Below are 20,555 nucleotides of genomic sequence, written 5' to 3' on the forward strand. Positions count from 1 at the left end.
ACCAACAGTTATCATCTCATTTTCACAAAATGATCCAATTCGCATGGTTTGCGTCGAAACTAACCACAGAAAGACACATCTTTAGAAGTATTAATGAGGTCTCCTTTTTAACAGATATCCTAAAAAACCACAGCTCGTGTAGCAAAACCTTCATTTATTCAATGCGCAAATTATTCAAACATCTTTTGTTTGGAGTGTTTTTATGGCAAAGATTATTCTGGCTCTTGTGTAATTTCGGAATCTAGCGAACATATTTTTATTCATAGCCTTCACATTATGAATATAATTCTCCCAGGCTCACAGTTTTCAATATACAATATGAACGAATATTTGAAGGATACAATTAGGTTGAAAATGTTGAAAGAATGAAAGTTTTCAATTTGAACGTTATTGTATTTTATTTTTCAATAAGGAAAACCAAATAGGTACTTTGAAGAAACGACATACAAATTGTTAACAATATTGTATACATGAGTGTTATTATATTCAATTATCGTATTGATCAATGAAATAAACAAGGATCTGAAAAATCGGAATTATGAAAACAAAAGTCGGGGTGAGGATTCGAACACGAAACCTTCAGTTTACTATTCCTGCCAGCTAACTATCTCGGCCGCCTCGCCATTCGGTTGAGGGAGCGGACGCATGGTATTATATAGTGTAGGACTGAAACTTTCAAGAGCGTTTTTCTCGTGAATGGCTGGCCATCTAGTCTTATGCCTGGGGCATTGTAACACTGTGTGGTAGTGCCATCCCTCTCCGAACTTCATTTCCCAACCCTGGAACTCCCCTTGTTAGACTGTGAGACCCATTCATTGTGTTTGGAATCTTTTCATTTGGTTGATATCCTATTACATGGTTCGTACCAACTTATCATTTTCAATTTCCCCGACTCTAGTATGATTTTCTGAAAATTTCACCAACTTCGTATTTATGGAATAGCACTGTTACATAGTAATTTTATGTCAAAATGAAACAAGGTTTACCATCTAAGTCATCATTCTGAAGATTGGTTTGATGCAGCACACCACTTGCAACGCACACACGTCGCGAGAATGAATTGACGAGAAATAGGTGGTTAGGAGTGAAACAAATAACAAACAATATGGTTGATTTCCAACAGTATTAATACATTTAATAACCAAAGTAAGCTTTAGGAGCACAATACATAAAATACTAAATTGCCTGAGGTTAATGTACTCTTGCCGTTGGGAAGATGCCGGGCACGAGAGTTCTTTCCTTGTCCGTGGTCAGTAGCAGAGAGAGCGAGCCAGGCGGCTTACAGGATAGCGGCCGCGCTCGAAGCAGGCGTGAGAGGGGAGGTGAAGGCAGAGGAGGGGAAACAGGTTTCACACTGACGTTTCACCTTACAATTGGCTAGGTGGTGGCGGAAAGTAATTGAAGTTCACACATGGCATAAAGAGGCCGACACCGTTGGTGAATTCACTATAAATTGTGAGCATTTCACAAGACGCGAGGATCAGCGGCACGCGTGGATCAGGCAGGCACGACGTACTCTGGCGCTTCGCGAGATTGGTACTCAGGAGCTCGCGAATCGTCTCAGAGGGATCAAGTCTCAGAGGGATTAAGGCTCAGAGGGATTAAGGCTCAGAAGGATTGAGAAAGTGCCCATTATGGCACACACTCCACTCTCCTGTCAACTAACCTTTTCATGTTTGCATTTTCTTCTCTTTTACATCCTTAAAACCTCTTCTACGTAACTCATTCTTGGCCTTTCTTTGATTTTCTTCCCATCCACTTGTCCTTCCACAAGTGTCTTTATCATAATGTCATGCCAACGCAGCGCATGCTCAATTATGACTTCCCTCATTTTATTGTGATTCTGATTTTTACTTTACTTCACCGATCAGTATGAACTCCGTATAAATGAAATTGTAATTTTTCCTCAAAAAAAAGATAATAACACGACCATTTTTGATGCAGTTAGTTCAGGTGACTTTATTTCACAAAATCTTGTTGAAATACCCCGTAGCAAGTGGGGGTAGTGGTGGTTGGGAGAAGAAAGTAGAGGCTAATGTACAGAAAAGGGTGTGTGGGGATAAAAGGGCATTAGGGTGTGTAGGTCTTGTGGACCTACAAGTGAAGGGGTGAGTCAAGCACAGTTTAATCAAAATGGCACCCTGGAAATTCCAGCCATTGGGGGTGTCAAGAAGCAACCCTATAATCCACCATGGAGGGGGGCTCACCAAGATCCTCATCAAATATCTTTGAGACTGGCCCACTCGTGCAAGGTTGGAATATTTTGAGAAGTGCCGTGTCAAGAGGTGGGACCTGAGGCATTAGAGATGTGGAATGTGGAGAAAAAGAGAGAGGCGGGCATTGCCATGTTTTCTCAAAAGACTGTCTCAAAAATTATATTTCCACTTGTCAACACAGTTAGATTACTCTCAAGGGCACAGCACAGAGGTCTGAAAGTGACTAAATTTCCAACAGGCTAGGCTCTGCTAGTGACTGAATTTGGTTGGTTTTCAGGAAGTTACGTAGGCTCAATCCTCACCCTCCAAAAACCTTGTTCCTGCCTGTCAGTTGCAAAGGTATTGAAATGAACTCCTGTGATGTTGAGTGTCCAGCAATGTTGAATCCTTCTAAGTCGAAGGTATGACATGGGTGATTGGAGGGGGAGATTACCACTGAACAGTAAACAATACCATTCTGATACCCTTTACCAAAGTGAAGCCAAGAAATTGCACACTTTGCCATCTTGAGAAGGACCTCTTGAATTGCACTCCCATTTAACATGAGATGCATAGAAGACAGCCAATGACACTGCAGCAAAATTGAAATATTCTCAGCTAGTAAAAGTCAAATGAGATTGCGACTGGGAAGGAAAAAATCTCTGATTTTATGCACATGTTTCTCAATCTCACAATGCAATTTTCTCTCAACCAAAATTTGTGCATTTTCCATTTAAATTACTGGGGAGTCGGGCATGTTTGGAGTGGCAGGATGGGCTTCAACAGCTCCTGCACACGATGCTTTGTGCCGAGCATTCCATATTGCCTTCATTTACATGAGGATTACTCAGGGTGAGTGCATGGACTTCAATCATCACAAGACAAGACTGCAGACTAGTGATGGCAAATGCGATGCTCTTGTGAGGGCTGCCTTGCCGCACACTCAGAGGTGTCACCCACACTATGTGACTTCTTAGAGTGGTCTTGGGAATTAGGGGAATACTCTTAGGATGGGGAGAAGGAGATTCCATTTTGATTGAAAAACATACGCATAAAATCAGTTGAGTATTAAATGGTAGTGCAATTCAAGAGGTCCATGAGGAAAAAGGAGGTAAGGTGGGGAAGGGCAGGGTAATGGATAAAGGCAATGGACCACGAAAAAAAGGTAGAGAAAAGATCTAAGAACAAACTATTAAAAAGGAATATTTTACTAGTAGTCATAATTTATTTGGTCTGCTTCTAAGAGGGTTGGAAAGAGTTGCCAATGGAAGGGTCAGTAACCTAAGTGTCTTGGAAGGGAGGTCTGTAATTCCAGTAAGGAGGGCCCCAAGAGTATTAAGGAGGAAGATATTTATAATTACTAGGATTATTTTAGAGGATATTTCCATTAAATGGCCGCAGTAAAAATCCGTTAAGAGACTCCCAATGAGCTATAAGGATACCGAAGATTATATTTCCATGGTAGGTTCTGCAGTGGGGTTTATTTAAGTTTAGTGTTGCTGACATAGGCGGATCCAGGGGGGGGGGGCACGGGCCCCCCCCCCAGACCCTTAAAAATATGCTAGATTTTTAATACGGTCCCATTATCATTTCGTTCGTTTTGTATAACGAAGTATCCTTGTGCCCCCCCCTGAACAAAATCATGGATACGGCCTTGCTTGTGCCCCTCCCAGAAAGAAATCCTGGATCCGCCCCTGGTTGCTGACGTAATTAATTACGTATTAGGGGAGTATGTCCTTTGATAATGGACTAATCATACAATATGGTTCCGTAATGTATGAGCATGAATTGATTTCCATGTTTCCAAGTACTTAACGTTAACGGCGATATTATTGAATCCATCAGAAAATAAAATATAAGAATGGGAAAAATAATAACAAATTGCAGAGAATAAATATTTCTAATTACACTTCACGTAGAAGCAATGCTTCGACATTACCATGGAGAAAACATTAGTAACATATTTATCATGGACACTACCAAGGCCCGTATATAAGGGCCATGGACACTACATTGATAATGACATTCCCGATGCGTACTTCTAAGAATATGAATCACGTTCTTCAACTTCCTATTTCGTTATTTTTTCAAGAACTAATTTAATTCATTCGTCAGATAACTTTAGCTTGACACTCATTCAAACCCCATGTGAACATGTGATATTTCTGTGGCAATCACGAGGATCACAAGTAAACAATGCGGTTTACGATTATATTATGTTTACCATGGCAGGCTACGCAGGCTAGAGGCGCCATGCTCCACCGTTTAGTCACGTCACGTCGCCTACGTCTCCCTACCTTCCCCTCCCGCCATCATGACGTCAGGCTTGGCTAGTTTTTATGGTATAAAAAATTATATAAGATGATAGGAATGTGTATGTTGGAATAGAAACATCCAAAAAACACATCTAACCTTCTCTTCATTCAATGCTCCTTATTTTTGGGGAATTTAATCCAGTATTATTATGATTTAATCGTTGCAAAGTGGAAATGGAAGGACGAGAGATTCCCCGTCATCCATGTCTTTACGGCCGCTCGCAAAATTAATTTTCACAATTTTGTTCCCTAATGAAGGAGAAAGGTTTAAAATTGAATTATAAAGCACTAATTGGGCATCGGTTTATTTGTGACTACGGATTTTCCTGCTAAGTCAGACAAACCAGACAAAATTCGTCTGTGTCGTCACACTGAAGACTCGCTGAAAATTCCATCATGGAAAGTTGCATTGCGCGTCTATGTTTCAGCGGCAGCAACGCCTGATTATCGCTTTTCCACTGTTCATTTTAAATTTGTTTTGTTTTGCATGTTTTGGGCGCGTTGTCATGATTGAGGATTTAAAGCATTTTCGCTATTTAAATTTATATTTTCCATATATGGCCTAATTTTAGATCTTGATAGCCTTCATGCTTATTCACTCATAAGACTTGCTCGTGGTGAGTGCACTGTATTTCAAATTACTGCCGCTTTGATTGGGTACAATAGCACTACTAATTTCTAGCTTTTCTCTTTGTATACATTATTGTCAGGTCATGAGCCCTATTTTGCTAACATCTTGGTTTTAACTGTTGCATTATGAGTGACGATGCCGATAGGGTGGCTCGTCACTTGAAGAGTCGGTCACTACATGCTTCACGGCATTGGATTGATGGATGTGTCGAGTATTACAAATCCGAACATCCAGGACGGCAGGTGAGCGCAAAAAACTTGAGATACGTATACCAAGTTGGGGAAACAGGTAGCGGTCAATATTCTCATGATGTATACTGTTTTCTTGTCAATGTATTAAAAAACAAAATAATAATTATAATTATTTCTTACGGGCAGGTGCCCAATTTCAAGAAGTGACTTAAACACGTTCGGCATATGATACACATAATTAATAATATTGTGTAATCCGTAATGTGATTATACGCAAAATATACGACCAAAGTAGATACTCAATATTGCCTAATTGTAATAATAAATAATTATAAACTTTCCATGATAAACAATCCAATAATATAAATAATAACATGCCATAATTATTCATAGTGAGTCATTTTTGCAGTTAAAAGCTTACATAGTTCATTAGCTTATATTCTTAGTTACAAGGAAACATTGTGATATCGATATTCAGGATCTGAATGCCAATGTTATTTTCTGGAACTATTCAGGTAATTAGAGAAAGTGCCACGGATTTATTTTCCGTAGGGCTGGGTCCGAGAGATATCCACAAGTAAAGATTTGGCACACCATGACCTTCCTTGAGTCAGCCAAGGTTTTTAGTAAGTGCCATGGCGGAGTGGGTTCAGGCAAGCACCCCTGCGACTTTTTTTACTGTAGTCCTGGGTTTGAGCCCTGCTGGGGTCAATTTTTTTCTTTTAATTTTAGAAGTCACTCTTACAATCCATCCTCATTTCGTTCATCCCCATTGCCTTAAGCCACGCTTTTAAAGGCAACGTAACTCGTAAATATATCTTTAAGTTATATAGTGTTATAAGTCTCTCATGTAAATATTTCTTTATGCTATAAGTCAGTGTAGACCGCATCAATTTGACGACCTTCCTCAAGGCCATCAATGCAGTAGTTGGTAAAAACCAGTAGACTAAAAAAAGTATCGGTGCCCATTCTGAATTTGTGCTGCTCATGTTTGATGATACTGATTTATTTCTCAGTGGCCCTGACGAGTAGATGTTCACGAGAAGGGCACTAATAGGTGTACAATCACACTTCTGGAAGTCGTAATCGATATGACCTGTATTTTTAAAGTGAGAAAAATTCTTTCGAGGAATGAAGAAATTTAGTGCAGGATGATTAACAGCAGTGGGTACAAGAGAGTTGGTAGTAATAAATGGGGTAACATCCATTTTATCACAAAGGATCATTTCAGTCTCCTAAGGATGGAATTAAAGGAGTTTGTAATTTGGAGTAATTCCAGAAAGTTGATAGTCTCTAGTAATAATTTACTTTGGGGGGAGCTTGACGGACTTGTATGATTAGGTTATTTGCCCCATTCTGCCCCAGGTACGGGGCGGAATGGGGTAGTATGAAAATGAATTACGAAAACAAATTACATAAATATGAGACATGAAAAAAACTCAACTTGTATGTTCTTGTATTTTAATTTTAATGAATTTTTAGGTGCAGTACACCTTTTCTTAGTGTTTTTTTATGCCTATTCACAACAATCACTCACATGTACAGTACATATCATCTGCTTTGCTATCCACTCCTGTACACGAATTGTGAGCCAATTTCTTAAAAATGGAACTAGCAACCCAGCCTTCTACTGATTATTGATGAAAATCACTGCAATATAAACTAGAGTTCTCTTTTCCCATCTCATCATTCTTTTTTTCCATTTTTTCTTACTTCCCCATTCTGCCCCAAGAACACGTTTACGCTCACCTAGGAACTGATGCCCAAAAATAACATTTATTCAGATAATCAACTAAACAAAACTAATGATAATTAGACGTAATTCAAACACGTACCAAGAATTACTGTTATTTAAATACATACTTGAATATGACTTACCATTGATACAAAATCTTCAGAGGTTAGAAAATGACGGCTAAAATTCACGCAACTCACAGTTCACATGTTAATACTCACTTAACTAAACCAACATGGCTGCAGAAGATGAGCAATAAGAGGTTAATCCATTTGAAATACTCTCGGATAGTTGTCAGCACCTCCTAGTCACAAAAAAACCCAAACCCCGTTTTGTCCCGTGACCCGTTCTACCCGATGTTCCCCTGTAAACAAAAGTATCTCAGCTAAGGTTTGCTCCACAGAGATTGCAATTCAACTCTTTTTAGCCCCAAGAAGTGCAAAATTTTGTGCAGGGCCGTTTCATCTCAAATCAGGCAGATGCAAATCAGAATTCAGTGCAAAATCATGTCAGGTGACCATCACCAATTTCTCTGAAATTTATATATGTGAAAGCAGTATCCTTATGATGAATAATTATCATTTTATCTCAGCTCAGTAATGAACCATTATAAAGTTATTTTCCTTTGAGCATTACTGAGTCAGGCCTCTGAGTAAAAATTAAAAAATCACATAAATGCTGATTGCGAAGGAACCATGACCCATTAAGCAGTGGTTATTGTTTCATTTTAAAGGAAATGCATTTCTGCACATTCTGACATAACTTTCAAGTAATTTGAAGTAATAATAAACAAATAGGACTTGTTAAAAACAATAAAAATTAGTAATTATTTATCATTTTATTACTAAAAAAAGGCCACCTTTCATTTTCTTTAAAATTTCTCAGTAGCTAGTTTAAATTTTTTGCTACCAATAAAAAAATTAAAAAAAGGTAGTATTGTGTACTTTTTGTTTAAGGCATGTCAAAGCTGGCATGTTTTCAACCAAATTCACTCATCTCGTACAAGCTTTGAGGGGAAAAATGAAGATTCATTCCACTTAGCATGCATAATGGATAAAAAGTTTATATTTGAATGATTTGTGGTATCCATTGACTAAAGGCAAGTTCAATCTTATGTACTTCCATGGCGTCAAATGTGTGCAAACGCCCAGTGCTAGTAACTGGAAACGGTGGATGAGTCGCAATTTGCTCAAAGTATTTTTCAATGGTATTTCACACTCATGGGTAATAGGCGAACTAGAGACTTATGAGTCTTCTAGTGCATTATTACCACATGCAGTGCAAACATTTATACTTACTAATGGCCATGTTGCGTTTTTATCGAGACTATATTTGTGAAAATGAAATTCAAAATAGAGCTCAAGAAGGAAAAAAAATGTATGGACGCACTAATTTTAATCCACTAATTATCATGGTGCCATTTCAGGTGTCCATATTTGATGTCCAAAACTTTGCCGTAGAGCAGTGGCTTCTTGTTGATCTGAGGACTATGGGAATTGGGAGTCTGCCTCCCAATCTTACTCTCCAGAAGGAAGTGACCTTAAGGGGAACTTACGCTGTTCAGGTATTTACATCTCATTAGTATTAATGTGTTTAAATACGCCGGTATTTGATCTTTCTTCTTGGTCCTAGGTCGAGTCTGTGATAGATATTGGAACACCAGCATATTCACAGTTGCTTATAGAGCGCAAAGTTGCAACCGAAAACTGTGAAGTTACGGAGAAGAAGGCAGAAAACTGGGAACCAAAGCCTCGCCGAGTCCTGAAGTTGAGCATATATGATGGCGTTCAAGAGTTAGTGGCCATGGAATATTCCCCTGTTCGTGATCTTAACAAGTATCTAATTCCTGGAATTAAGGTATTTTTTAGTGTACCTATTGCTTCAATGTTAATAAGTTATAATGGTGTACATAAATAAACGAAGGACAATTTGAACTATGTTTATAATGTTTCGAGGGACAATATGTATGCACACTTATCATTCACTGTACTGTAAATCAATACTTTTAGTAAAATGCACATAACTTTCGCATCATTACCAAATTTCTTTTGATATCCTTCCTCAATTTTTGAAAATTTTAATCCTCTTTTCATTTTGGCCTCAGATTCTGTGCTCTTGAAACTTTATAAAAGCACTTGACTTAGGCTTTTTGTGATCAATCTTCTATCTGTATACCTCGCAGTGTTTAATAAGCACATCTGCTTGTGCCTACAAGCCTTCTGCCTTATCATTCTTTGAACCTTGTTGATTTAAGCATGATCACTTTAATCCAGACATCTAGCTCCTTTCTCACTTCCCTTGCCATCATCCCCTCTGCCTGTGCATTAAATAGCAGCAGGGCTGTTGTAGTGGGCTGCCTTGTCTTACTCCATGGCCAATGCTGGTCCACCTTGATCCTCTATCTATAACCCTCTCTTGTGATGCCTCAAGCACGTCCAGGTAATCATTCTTTCCCTTCAGTTTACTCCTGTTTTCTTAAAAATACCCATCAGCTTTACCCAGTCCAATTTATCAAGTGATTCTTCAAAATCTAGGATACAATCATACATTTCCATGGTATACTCCCAATTCGTATCCCCTGAGGTTCTCACGACTAGTATTTCATCATGGGTTGACTTTCATTTCTCTAAACCAAACTGACTGTGGCCTAAGTATTCATTTGTCCTTTCCTTCATGAGTGTCTTTATAATCCTCAGCACTACTTTTTCCACATGTGATATTAGGCCTATAGTCTCTGAATTCCACATCTTTCGTCTTTTTGATGGTGGAATGGGGAATTTGCATGAATTTTTTTTATTTCACAGGTTGACATTGAATTATTTTCTGAATTCAACAAAGAAAACCGCATGTAAATCTGAGTTTTCCTTCGCGAGATATTCAATGATAAATATAACGAATTTTAAAGCACGCCAAAAACTCTCTCGCCCCCCAAGCCCCTTCCAACGAAGCCTCGATGACGTCATAGGTGCCTAAACATCACACGAAGCAATTGTTGTGATTGTTTGTAATAGTAGCCGGCAGTTGGAGAGCTTCGTTTGTGAGGCGTATTGATTATTTTATATTTAAAGCAAAATATCAGACGATAGAGGATCGAAGCCCTCATATTTTGTAGTATTTACAAAATTAATATCTGAGTAAGCGCATAAAATATGAAACTGGAGCAGTGAAACCAAGCATTTTATAATACCTAAGTAACATCGTTGTAGCAGTCTGAGCCACGGTTGTTGAAGGTGGATACGTTGATTGTAAGTTGGTGTTATCGACGGCACCTTATTTATTTATGTAATTAGAACAACTGTGATGTTTTCATATGTCCACTATGCTTTTATATACAATAACTTCATCTATTTCTTCGTAGGTGCCGGAAAATTTGTGGTATAGGACTGCCTGTGCTTGCATTAAAAGGCATTTACAACTTTTGCTCTGCTCCTTTGAGAATTCTACGAACTCCCATTAATCTACTGCTGACAATCTAAAGTTTCTTTTAACAATAAGTGCATGTCTTGTGTTCCTTTTAAAGTCCATTACTTTTCATAGATAACAGCCTGATAGTTTTTTTTTCATTATTATAGAAAGTGCTTTTCTTGTGCTCTCTGAATTGGCATTAGCTTTTCAAACCCTGCTACTTACATGAAAAGAATGCAGAGCAACAGATTATTTGTTATTTCACAGGAGTTAAGTGTTTTTATCTGTGATTAAGGCTCTCCAGCTAAATATTCGTTATGGATTTTTAGCAAGAATTGGACCACCGTTGGACAGATAGGACTACCTTCTCTGCTAATGTGTCATTGCCAAATTAAACAGCATGGCTCATAAGCATAACAAGGCATTGCCAGAAGCAGTCCACCGCTAGGCTAACATCACACTAATACGGGTGATTCAAGCGTTCCTGCTCAACCCATAAGTGAGTCCACCGATGATTTTTTATTGAGTAGGTGATCATTTAATGGTATACAGTTCATATTTCACTTCAACAATCTAACCAAAAAGTGTCGTTAAGCCGTCATAACTCTGTTGAATACCCTTTTTACAAAGAAAGGGGCTGGTCACCCTGTTGGAACTTAAATGTATTATAGTCGATGCATCTAAAGACGTGTTGATGTATAATTCCTTAGGTCAACACTGGCTATTTCCACCAGTAAACCTTTAGCATAGATACTTTCCGAAGAATCCTTGCATATCTACAAATGTGTCAAGTAATAAGTGTTTTCACCTAAGTGCAAAACTAGATGAAACTGGAATAAACGGAGTGGTACATGGATACAAAATGCACTGAAGCATGGATCATCCCAATAAATCAGGAAAATTGAGGCAATTATGCATAAGTAAAGTGATAATGCAAGTTTCTTTTACGTTGCGATTTTCTGCCCACGTATTGTAATAATTTGTCATAACAAATTCCATGAGGGTCGTGGCATCAATTTCAGGTACACTATTCGAGCGAGAAGCAATGTTACTATCCATTTTTCTGATAACTGAAATATATGAGGTAAAGCGCTTGTATTTCATCATCCCGATGTCACATCATTAATATCCCAAGTAAAAATCTTGGCACAATAGCAATAGGAAAACCTGCCCAAGAAAAATGGAACAAAATAAAGTGACAATGAGCGGCTAAATACTTCCTCAAAACAAATTTTACAGCATGAGCTCAGCATATTTCCCAACTCCCTATGGTTGTTTAGGCACCTTTAGTGTCACGCCTGGCCTCGGCAACGCTCAGGTGTCTTCGCGCAGTGGTCGGCTCAGAGAAATTTTGCTCGATTTTCAAAGTCAATTTTTTTATTTCTTTTGACGATGAATGGAGAAACTTAAGGTATTTTTGCGAGCTAATATATCGGTTTTACCTGTTCAAAATTGTTTTTATAGCAATCGACGACCCATGCAAGTTCCCCATTAGAACTGTCTTCACAAAATCCCATGGCCAATCTCTCTCTTTATACTTATATCCTATTTAGGAAATAGAAAAGCCTTCTCCCCACCTTCCCTGAGTACTTCGGGTGGGTATGGTTCATGTTAACTTCTTTCTTAGCCTATGTCTTGGGAGGGCTATCAATGTCTGCATCTGAAATCCCTCGTCTTGGATTATCTCTTTCCACTGGGATTCTCCTCAACGTTCAATATTTCTGGCCTATTCATACTGTCCTACAACTTATCATCAATAAACTTCTTAATATGTTCCTCCTTATTTTGAACCTCCTCTTGTTCAGTTAGCATCCTACCATTCTTCCCTCTCATTATTGGCTTTTCTAATCCCATTTTTCCTCCTGTTAATGCCTTTACATGTGCCTAAATTACACCTAAAGGCTGGATTATAGAAATGGTGGATTATAGAAATGGTGTGGAATCTCTCAAAACAAGGATGAAAAGGGCATGAAAAGAAGACTAAGACATTGTGCGTTCCAAACTTTCGTACCAATTTTCCTGTTTACTCAAAGTCGACCAAACCCCATGCTAATGTCTCTATGTTCTACCCTAATTTATTCTATGAAGATGTATTCTATTTCGTTGACATTTTGGGACTTAAATCTCACTCTTAATGCTTCTTACAAATATTTTGTTGTTAATTTTTTTCTTGAAACCAGTCCTAACTCTACATCTTTCTAACAAATTTTCCATACAGCCTTTTCTCCTTGTCTCTCATGGTTTCTTCAACTCCTCCATTATTCACTTTTTTCCCCTCATTTCTTCTGTGATCCACGGTACTATAATCCTTTTGCTCTCCTTGAATCCAATCAACTTCTCTGCTATTTTTACTATAGCTGTTTAACCATTACCTCTACCACCCTTCCTTTACAGTTTCCATATCCCCTACCTCTTGGATACCATTCTGTATTAGTTCCTGATGTTCCCTGCTCTCAGCCCCATTCTTCCACTTTCTACTTTCTTGCATTGCTGCTTTATGTAAGCCTTTTGAAGCATACATTATGTATCATTACTTAGCATTAAGTTCTGGTGAGTTTCCGTACTTTGAATTTCTCAAAGTAACCTTTAAAAAATTTCTGGGCTCTATTATATCTGTGTGCACGTTTAGGGGTAAGAATGTTTTTTGGGGTCCCATGAGGGCTCCCTACAGATGGGAGACAGGGAAAAAGAACCCAACTTACCAGTCGTTGCACTACTAGTGGGCTCAGTCTTGAGTTTGGGTTTGATGTTCAATTTCCTATGGAAAGAGTACCGTACAAGCGCGTGTAAGAGGCGCACCTTTTTTCCCAGATATTGCAGCCGAAAATGGGGGTGCGCCTCTTACACAAACTTCTTATCTTCCCCCCCTCCCCTTCACCGGTTGCAAGTTCAAGGGGAACTGAGTGGCCTTGGTTTTCAGCGTGAGTCAGTCATCTGAAACCCTGGGTCAAAATCAAGCGGCAGGCAGGGGAGTTTCTCCCTTAGTGACGTATTTTTAAAATGCTCCTGTTTGAATTTCTTGCAAGCATCGCGCCGTCACGTCGGTACCCCAGAGGTGAACATTGAAAAGATCGCGCGGGGTGATTCGCTCCGGAGCGTGCGCTAAATTTATTGCCACGAGTGGGCATCCCGCGGCATTTATACTGCATATAGTAATATTGGTGTCAAAACCTGCGGTTGAAAAAATTCGAACGAGTGTGCCCATTGTTGGACTTAATGGTGGATAGAAGAAATCGGAAATGCTTATAAGTGAAGAGCGCTGAAGGAGAGGTCGAGGGGAAGAGGGCTCCCTCCCCTCCGTATTTAAAGCTACGAGCGAAGGAGCAAGGGAAGAACACGTCCGATCTTGCATGTGACGTCGTTGCCTTTAAAGCGAAGGGGCGAAGGCGCAGCAATGTGATATACGCAGTTTGCGTTGCCTGAGTTTCCAGTCCGTCTCGTCTTGTTTGAATGCGCTTATGCTACGCTTGTTTCTTCCGAAATTGTGCTGTTTGGACTATGTTGAATATTAGTAGCCTTATTCTAGCTATAAATCTTTGTGTCAATCAATTAGAGCTCAAAAAACTTAAATGCTGTAAGATATACGTCGCGTTAGGTCTAATTCTTTTTAGAACCTCGTGCGTGTCATACAATTGCTGAAAGATATCGAGATATCTTCGAGCTCAGAAGGTGACTCACGTAGCATTTGACCTCCAGAAACTCGGGGAATTGAACCTGGTAGACCGAAAAAGGTCAGTTGGTGGAATGGGGTAGGGATGAAACACGTTTCCATTGTTCCCCTGTAACTTGATATTTTCCTGTGGAGTCTCGGAAAGGAAAAAAACGGCAGAGGCATTAGCTGATGAAGAGCCGAGTGTAGTTCCGTTAGGCCCCTTGCTCACACACCGATTTTGGACGGCCGGTAAAATATTGGCCGATATTTTACCGGCGGAGCGATGCTTGCACACACGCCGGATTTTTACCGGTCAAACGATACGTTGCTAAGTTTTTTAGCCGGCGTCGGCTATCCACAGTGACAATAGCCGGCAGCTAACCGGCATTTTGCCGGTGCCGGCGTGTGGTCGGTACGTGTGCAAGCTCCAATGCTCTCCCATTGTTCACTATTGGAATGTGGACGGCCGATATTTTACCGGCCGTCCAAAATCGGTGCGTGTGCAATGGGCCTTAAATCTACGACGTGATTATTATCCTACGGCGCTGAGATTGCCCCGATTGTTGTTCAATCTCTTGGGAAAGCTCATGCCATTTGCCTGTCGTGTTTTGCCTTAAAATTTTCCACGGCTGCAATTCTATTGCAATACTCCTGCGAAAGATTTTAAACAAAATTGTTCATGAGTAGGACAAGCAACGTAGAGCGATGGTGTATGCAAAGAGAGGATCGGAACTCTTTCTACTCCCTCTTATGCCGCCGCAGTTATCAAAATTTCCTCTTTCAAATAGTACTGAAAGAGGACATTTCGGTAACTGTCGAAATTCCAGGCATACGTCTGCAACACCGCACGATAGGATAAAAAAAATGTCGCAAAATTTTTTTTTTTATAGCTTCGATCCTCAAAATAGGGGTGCGCCTCTTACACAAGCTTATACGGTATATCGTATATTGCAAAATTCACTCTTGTGTGCATACATCTTGGCACCTGTAGGTATGATTGTGTTCCATGTCATTTGTTGCATTAAGTGAATTTTGATTTTTATGCACATACCTGATATAATACTAAATAAAAAAAATCAAATTTCTTTCTATTCAGATATTGATAATTGGACCTGTTAGATGCCGACGAGGAATTATCATGCTTGAACAGAAAAATGTTAACGTTCTTGGTGGTGAAGTTGATACTCTATTGGCTGTCAACAATGTGGAGAATATACTCCTACGAGCACTGTAAGACATAAATATATTGCTTAACTATGGCATAGAATTAGTCTATTTAATTTTTAAATAAATTTTGAAGGTTAATGAGTAAATAATTATAGCAACATCATAAGAGTAATAACTTTGTGAAGAGGAGCTTTATTTGGTCATTATGTAGTTGTTTATGTTAGGTTGTTAGAGGCTTAAATTTATTCAAGGTCTTTTTTATCATATCTCTAAAATAATGACCTTCAATTGGATCAGTTATATTGATTTGGGAAAGAGGTTCGTTTGTCAAGCAATGTCATTAAAGGAAAAGGAGTGTTTTAAATATTTGTGTATTACATGACCTTTGTCAGGCACTTGGACCTGTCTTGGTTCAATGTGTCCACCCATCCTGCATGGCACTTGCATAATGTAGATAAGAACGCTACTGTAAAGGGATGAATATCACCTATCCAACTAAACTTTGGGCCCAAGTTTGTTTGACTTAAGTGATCTTATTTGAATTGGTGCATTAATGTGGCTTGGCACTTGAAAAAGGGTAAACCCTCACAAATGATTTTGTAATTTTTCATTTGCGGAATCTTGCAAACTCTTCTTTTTTCATACTTATACTCATAATAATATTTTTATTTTTGTACTATTCTATATTTTTATGTATGGAGTCAATGGGTACAGTGTATGGATCTGCATCTATCCAACATGTACAGCGTGCTTGAGCAGTCAAAAAATGTGGGCAAACATATAAAATAGTTTTAAAGAAAAGAAATTCATGTATAGATACCATTGAATATAAGGATGTAATTTTATATCAATGCATGGGTGTAACTCAATTAGATTTCCACTCTAATTCAAAGAAAGGATAAAGCATGGTCCCTTATTTGAAAAAAGAAATTTTTGCCATGCAACATGGATAAAAACAGGAATGCTATGTAGTTTTTGTTTAATATTCTTCAATTCAATTCTCCTCTTTTCCAAGTTCTGAAAAATAAGGGCTTGTTTAATGTACAGGCAGTATAGTTAACATCACCCTTCTATTGCAGAAATCTGTCAGAAAACAATGATCCTTCACCTCGTGTGCCATCCATATCTACTGCTGGAAATGCTGATGCTACTGTTCGTCGTGTTTCACCTCCGCCATTGTACCAGAGAAACGAAGGGCGAGTAGGTCAGACATCAAGCAATGCTCCCAGTGTTTCAGATTTTCCGAATGACGATGAAATGGTTGAATTTATGGCAGTAGAAGCCTATTCTAGACAAGAAGGCCATCCAAGTCACCAAGAAGCTGTTGATGCACTGCCAGATGATGATGATGATGATGACCTCCTCCTTCAACTCTCAGTTGATGAACTTGCAATGCAAGCCATGACAAACAATGAGCAGCAATTTCCATCAGTTAGCAGAACAGGTAAAACCTAGTCGATATTTCTTATTACTGGAAGCATCATCGCAAGAATGAGACGTTCTCAGCTTCTGCTTGATCTTTTTACAGTAGCAATCATGTACATTCCAGCATTTTTAGGGCAATTAGAATCTTGAGTGGAAAAAACTAGGATTTGGCCCTTATCTGGAGCTAGAATCCCCTTCCAAACTCTGATCAATTTATATGCATCCTCTCTATTATAGTTTCCTTGAAATTTTGCTATTTTTTGGCCTCTGGTATTAAGCACAGATGATATCCTTTAGTCTAATAGTACTGTTGGGTTGATCATTATGTTATGTCCCATTTATGCAGCTTTATCACTGTTGTGCTCATTTAGCCTTTGAGGGATGGGTTATGTATGTTCTTCCATACATATCACCAAAGGATATCATCTGTGCTGAATAACTGAGGCCAAAAAATTAATTAGGGTTTATGGGAGACTTGAGTGGAGAGGTGCATCAAACCAATTTTACTGTTGATAGTGATAATAATGGTGCTAAAGATGTCAAATCTTAGCACCATTATTATCAAATTGGGAGAAGGATAACTTTTTTCAAAACAAAATGAACTGACAATAACTTTGCCCAAAAACATTACCATTCTTATTATTTTGTGTTATCTTACTTTTTGAGAAATCAGAAATGGATAATTTAGTTGTATTAATGGGGAAACTTGTAGAAGGAAACCGTTGATTCTTGGAGAAGTCATTTCTGACTTTCAATGGTTCAGGTGTATTGGAATGAGTCAAAATTCAAGGAACATTATACATTTAAAATATCTTTTACTACGGACTGTTTTATCTTTTCAAATTAACTTAAGTATCAATTTGTGTTATTGTGTGACTTTTCTGGGTTTTACAGTTACTCATATCTTTTTGAAGTCCAGCTTCAGCTCTTGTTTATTTTATTATAGCTTTGATTAAAAAGTAAATTTAAAATGTTTGCATTATTATGACTGCTTGATTTCTGAAACATGTCCTTTCTATCATTGGAACATTTCTATTGAAACAGTACCAGCTGAACCAGCTGAACCACCTGGTCAAGTTGTTATTAAGTGGCCTATGAATTCATCTCATCAACTTGTTAGTTCAGAGCCGTTTGTATATATTGCACAGCTGATCGAGTCTCGTCCCAGAAATGGTATATTTGCTGTAAAAGGATTATTATTTACACTTCTATCAACTCTTAAGGAGAAAGATGGACGATGGGATATTCAGGCTAGGCTCTCAGATGGTTCAGATTATGTGGATGTTTCATTTTCGGAGGAGGTGAGTACTGTATCAATTACATTGTATTTGTATATGCATTACCCAGTAACTTGTTGGAAGGCAGTCTTTTTCTTTTCATAAATTTTGCCATGAGTTCATGCTTCTTTATTGCTTTATCTTATGCTATGTTATCATTAGCTATTGATCGTGAGATTTCAAAGTTGAATGCATTTTTAATTATTTAATTGTGTTGCAATGTATTTTGGTTGCTGCTCATCAATTATGTTATCAGCTACGAGAAGGAATGCAATGAAAATGAAATGCAATGGGAATGGATCCAGGGTAAAATTATTCTTGAAACTGGCATGATATGAGATGCAAATAAGTCTACAGCATAACCTCTGCATAATGAATTCAGTGGGACTAGCAAAATGCCTACTTCATTATAAGGGGGTGTGGTATTTTGGTTAAGTGCTTTGCAGGTTGAGTTTTTGTGGGATGAGCTAAGAATTCATGTAGATTCAAAACATGAATCACTCATATTGCAGCTTCTGTGGACTTCTGTTGCAATTTATTTTTGAAGGGATGAAGAAGTCTAACCGTACTAACAAATAAAGCATGTCCATAGCATATGAATCCTCTTATGTGACTGTGACTTGCTCTTGCTGACGAATACCTGAACACTTCCAGAAGAGCTGAAATTTTGCAGATTTTGTGGGGAACTATAAAGAGTTGAGAGGAACATTCCAAAAAATCCTGACTCTCTGCACCCCTTCCTTGAAAAAATTTCAAAATGGTGTGCAAACTCAACTTTTTCCTTGAACACTTAGTCGATGGTATCCAATGCACAGAGTACTGAGGGTATAATGTATAAGCTGCATCTCAATTTACTGTGATTATCACATTCACCTGATACGTCCGCTCACATTTAGTCAGCAGACAACAGAATTTTAAGACATCATTTTGCATTTCCTGCGTAAATTTTGATGATTTTGTTTTCCTGATAAAATAAGCCCCTCCCACAGTGAGTGTTTGAATGATTTTGGAGAAACCTTTAAAATCAGTCGTGTCATTTTTGTCTTTCATATTGCCGTTACTTTTGACAACGCAATATCAGTCACTTTGGTGTATTGTTACCTATGAGTGAAATTTTAATTGATAGCATTAGAATTATTAGCCATACCTAGTTAATGTTTTTGATGGCAGTGTGCATGTATTCATATATTGCATAAAACCAAAAGTACTTGTTACGTTTCTTGAGAGGAATGATCGTTGATGAGGCAGATAAAACCTAGATTATGATCAAGGTATTATAGTAGCTAGATCATCATATACCCATTTGTGTAATGCTTCATTATCACTCTGTGATGTTGGTTTTCTTTTGATAATAATTTGTTAATCAGTGAGGGGAATAAAATCTAGGCAAACAAATGAAATTAGTGCTAATCCAAACAGGTGTAAAATACCCAACACTTTTGGTCACGAATTCAGTTTTTCACCATGAATAGCTCAAGAAGTAGGAGACTGATCGAAAAACTCACAAATACACCTCTATTTACTTCTCATACTCTATCACAATCAAAAATAATTAAAAATTGGTGAGCAAGCACATTGTCAGGATCATTTTTAAGCACAGTCTGGCTGAATAGCATAGAATTCAGTGAGAATGGCTAGTTCTGAAAAACTGGTTCTTCTTTTTCCTTACTTGAAAATTGCTGGTACACCTTTATAAGAAATAACTGAAATGTCTTGTGTTCAAGTTTTTAAGAGCACTTAAATGTCTTATTGACCAAAACCGTGGAGATATTTTGTGATTGCCATATATGTATGTGTAAAAATTGTTGGAAAAAGTTCTGTTCTTATCTGATGTTTTCTGATAGAAGTGTAAACATTTGCCTTCTTTAAAGAGCATTTTTAGCAAATTTTATCCATAGTTATTTTACTTTTCAGGTATTGGATGAGTTGATAGGATTTAGTGCAACAGAAATGAAAGTGTTGAGGCAGAAGATGGCTGGAAACCCTGCCATCAAGGAGAAACTTAAGAAAGGATTCCAGGGGGCGAAGAAAAAGTTTCATGATATGAACTGTATATTTTATTTGCAATTCATGGAGGACTGTGATTTGCCTGTTGTTTTTAAAATTGAAGAGATATCAAGTCAGCATTTAACCTCTATGAGGTCACGAATCTTGCGGTAGTGGATGGTGTGCAGTTATGATAAGGTAAACATATTGAATGTTAATTGTTGGAAAAATGAATCAGGTATAAATATATTTACAATTTTTATTAAGTGAGTGCTACTTTTTGTGAAGTTTTTTTACCCTGAATTTCATAAGAGGCTGTAAGAAGTAAGTAAAATGGATGAAGTATGTGGTGTTTACCCAGAATATAATGCTGAAGGAGTTGTCGTTGGGCCAGGGAGATGTTGATTGCTGACTTATCGATACCTTACATTTTCTTAAGGCCATATATTGTTTGGTTGAAGATTGCCCTACATGTATTTGCACTCCCTGTCTCATAGTTAACTGTTGTTTGGTTGAAAATTCCATCTTTCTTCTTGGTGTTTGCTTTGATGAATAGTAGAAGAAAGAATATGTAAA

At 38.1% G+C, this 20,555-nt stretch overlaps 1 protein-coding gene across 3 annotated transcripts; it reads left to right on the forward strand.

The window, feature by feature from the left end:
* Nucleotides 1-4,752: 4,752 nt before the first annotated feature.
* LOC124157351 (recQ-mediated genome instability protein 1-like) lies at nucleotides 4,753-20,245 on the forward strand. Of its 3 annotated transcripts, none has more exons than XM_046532001.1 (8): nucleotides 4,753-4,843; nucleotides 7,359-7,360; nucleotides 8,494-8,631; nucleotides 8,700-8,924; nucleotides 15,221-15,354; nucleotides 16,371-16,735; nucleotides 17,761-18,017; nucleotides 19,908-20,245. In XM_046532001.1, the coding sequence occupies exons 3-8, from the start codon at nucleotides 8,557-8,559 to the stop codon at nucleotides 20,151-20,153; spliced, it is 1,302 nt and encodes a 433-aa protein (XP_046387957.1). In that variant the 5' UTR covers nucleotides 4,753-4,843; nucleotides 7,359-7,360; nucleotides 8,494-8,556; the 3' UTR covers nucleotides 20,154-20,245. The 3 variants fall into 3 exon arrangements, with proteins under 3 accessions (XP_046387957.1, XP_046387956.1, XP_046387955.1); XM_046532000.1 differs by lacking the exons at nucleotides 4,753-4,843; nucleotides 7,359-7,360 and adding exons at nucleotides 4,942-5,127; nucleotides 5,193-5,383; XM_046531999.1 differs by lacking the exons at nucleotides 4,753-4,843; nucleotides 7,359-7,360 and adding exons at nucleotides 4,943-5,127; nucleotides 5,221-5,383.
* Nucleotides 20,246-20,555: the final 310 nt, after the last annotated feature.

This window comes from Ischnura elegans, chromosome 4 (assembly GCF_921293095.1).
Source record: "Ischnura elegans chromosome 4, ioIscEleg1.1, whole genome shotgun sequence".
Taxonomy (NCBI): Eukaryota; Metazoa; Arthropoda; class Insecta; order Odonata; family Coenagrionidae; genus Ischnura; species Ischnura elegans.

Excerpts from the sequence above, each read along its gene's own strand:
- LOC124157351 (XM_046532000.1), top strand. The coding sequence starts at position 5,267 with ATGAGTGACGATGCCGATAGGGTGGCTCGTCACTTGAAGAGTCGGTCA. Across the intron at positions 8,925-15,220 it reads ATCTAATTCCTGGAATTAAG|ATATTGATAATTGGACCTGT; the intron begins GTATTTTTTAGT and ends CTTTCTATTCAG. Across the intron at positions 18,018-19,907 it reads ATGTTTCATTTTCGGAGGAG|GTATTGGATGAGTTGATAGG; the intron begins GTGAGTACTGTA and ends TTTACTTTTCAG.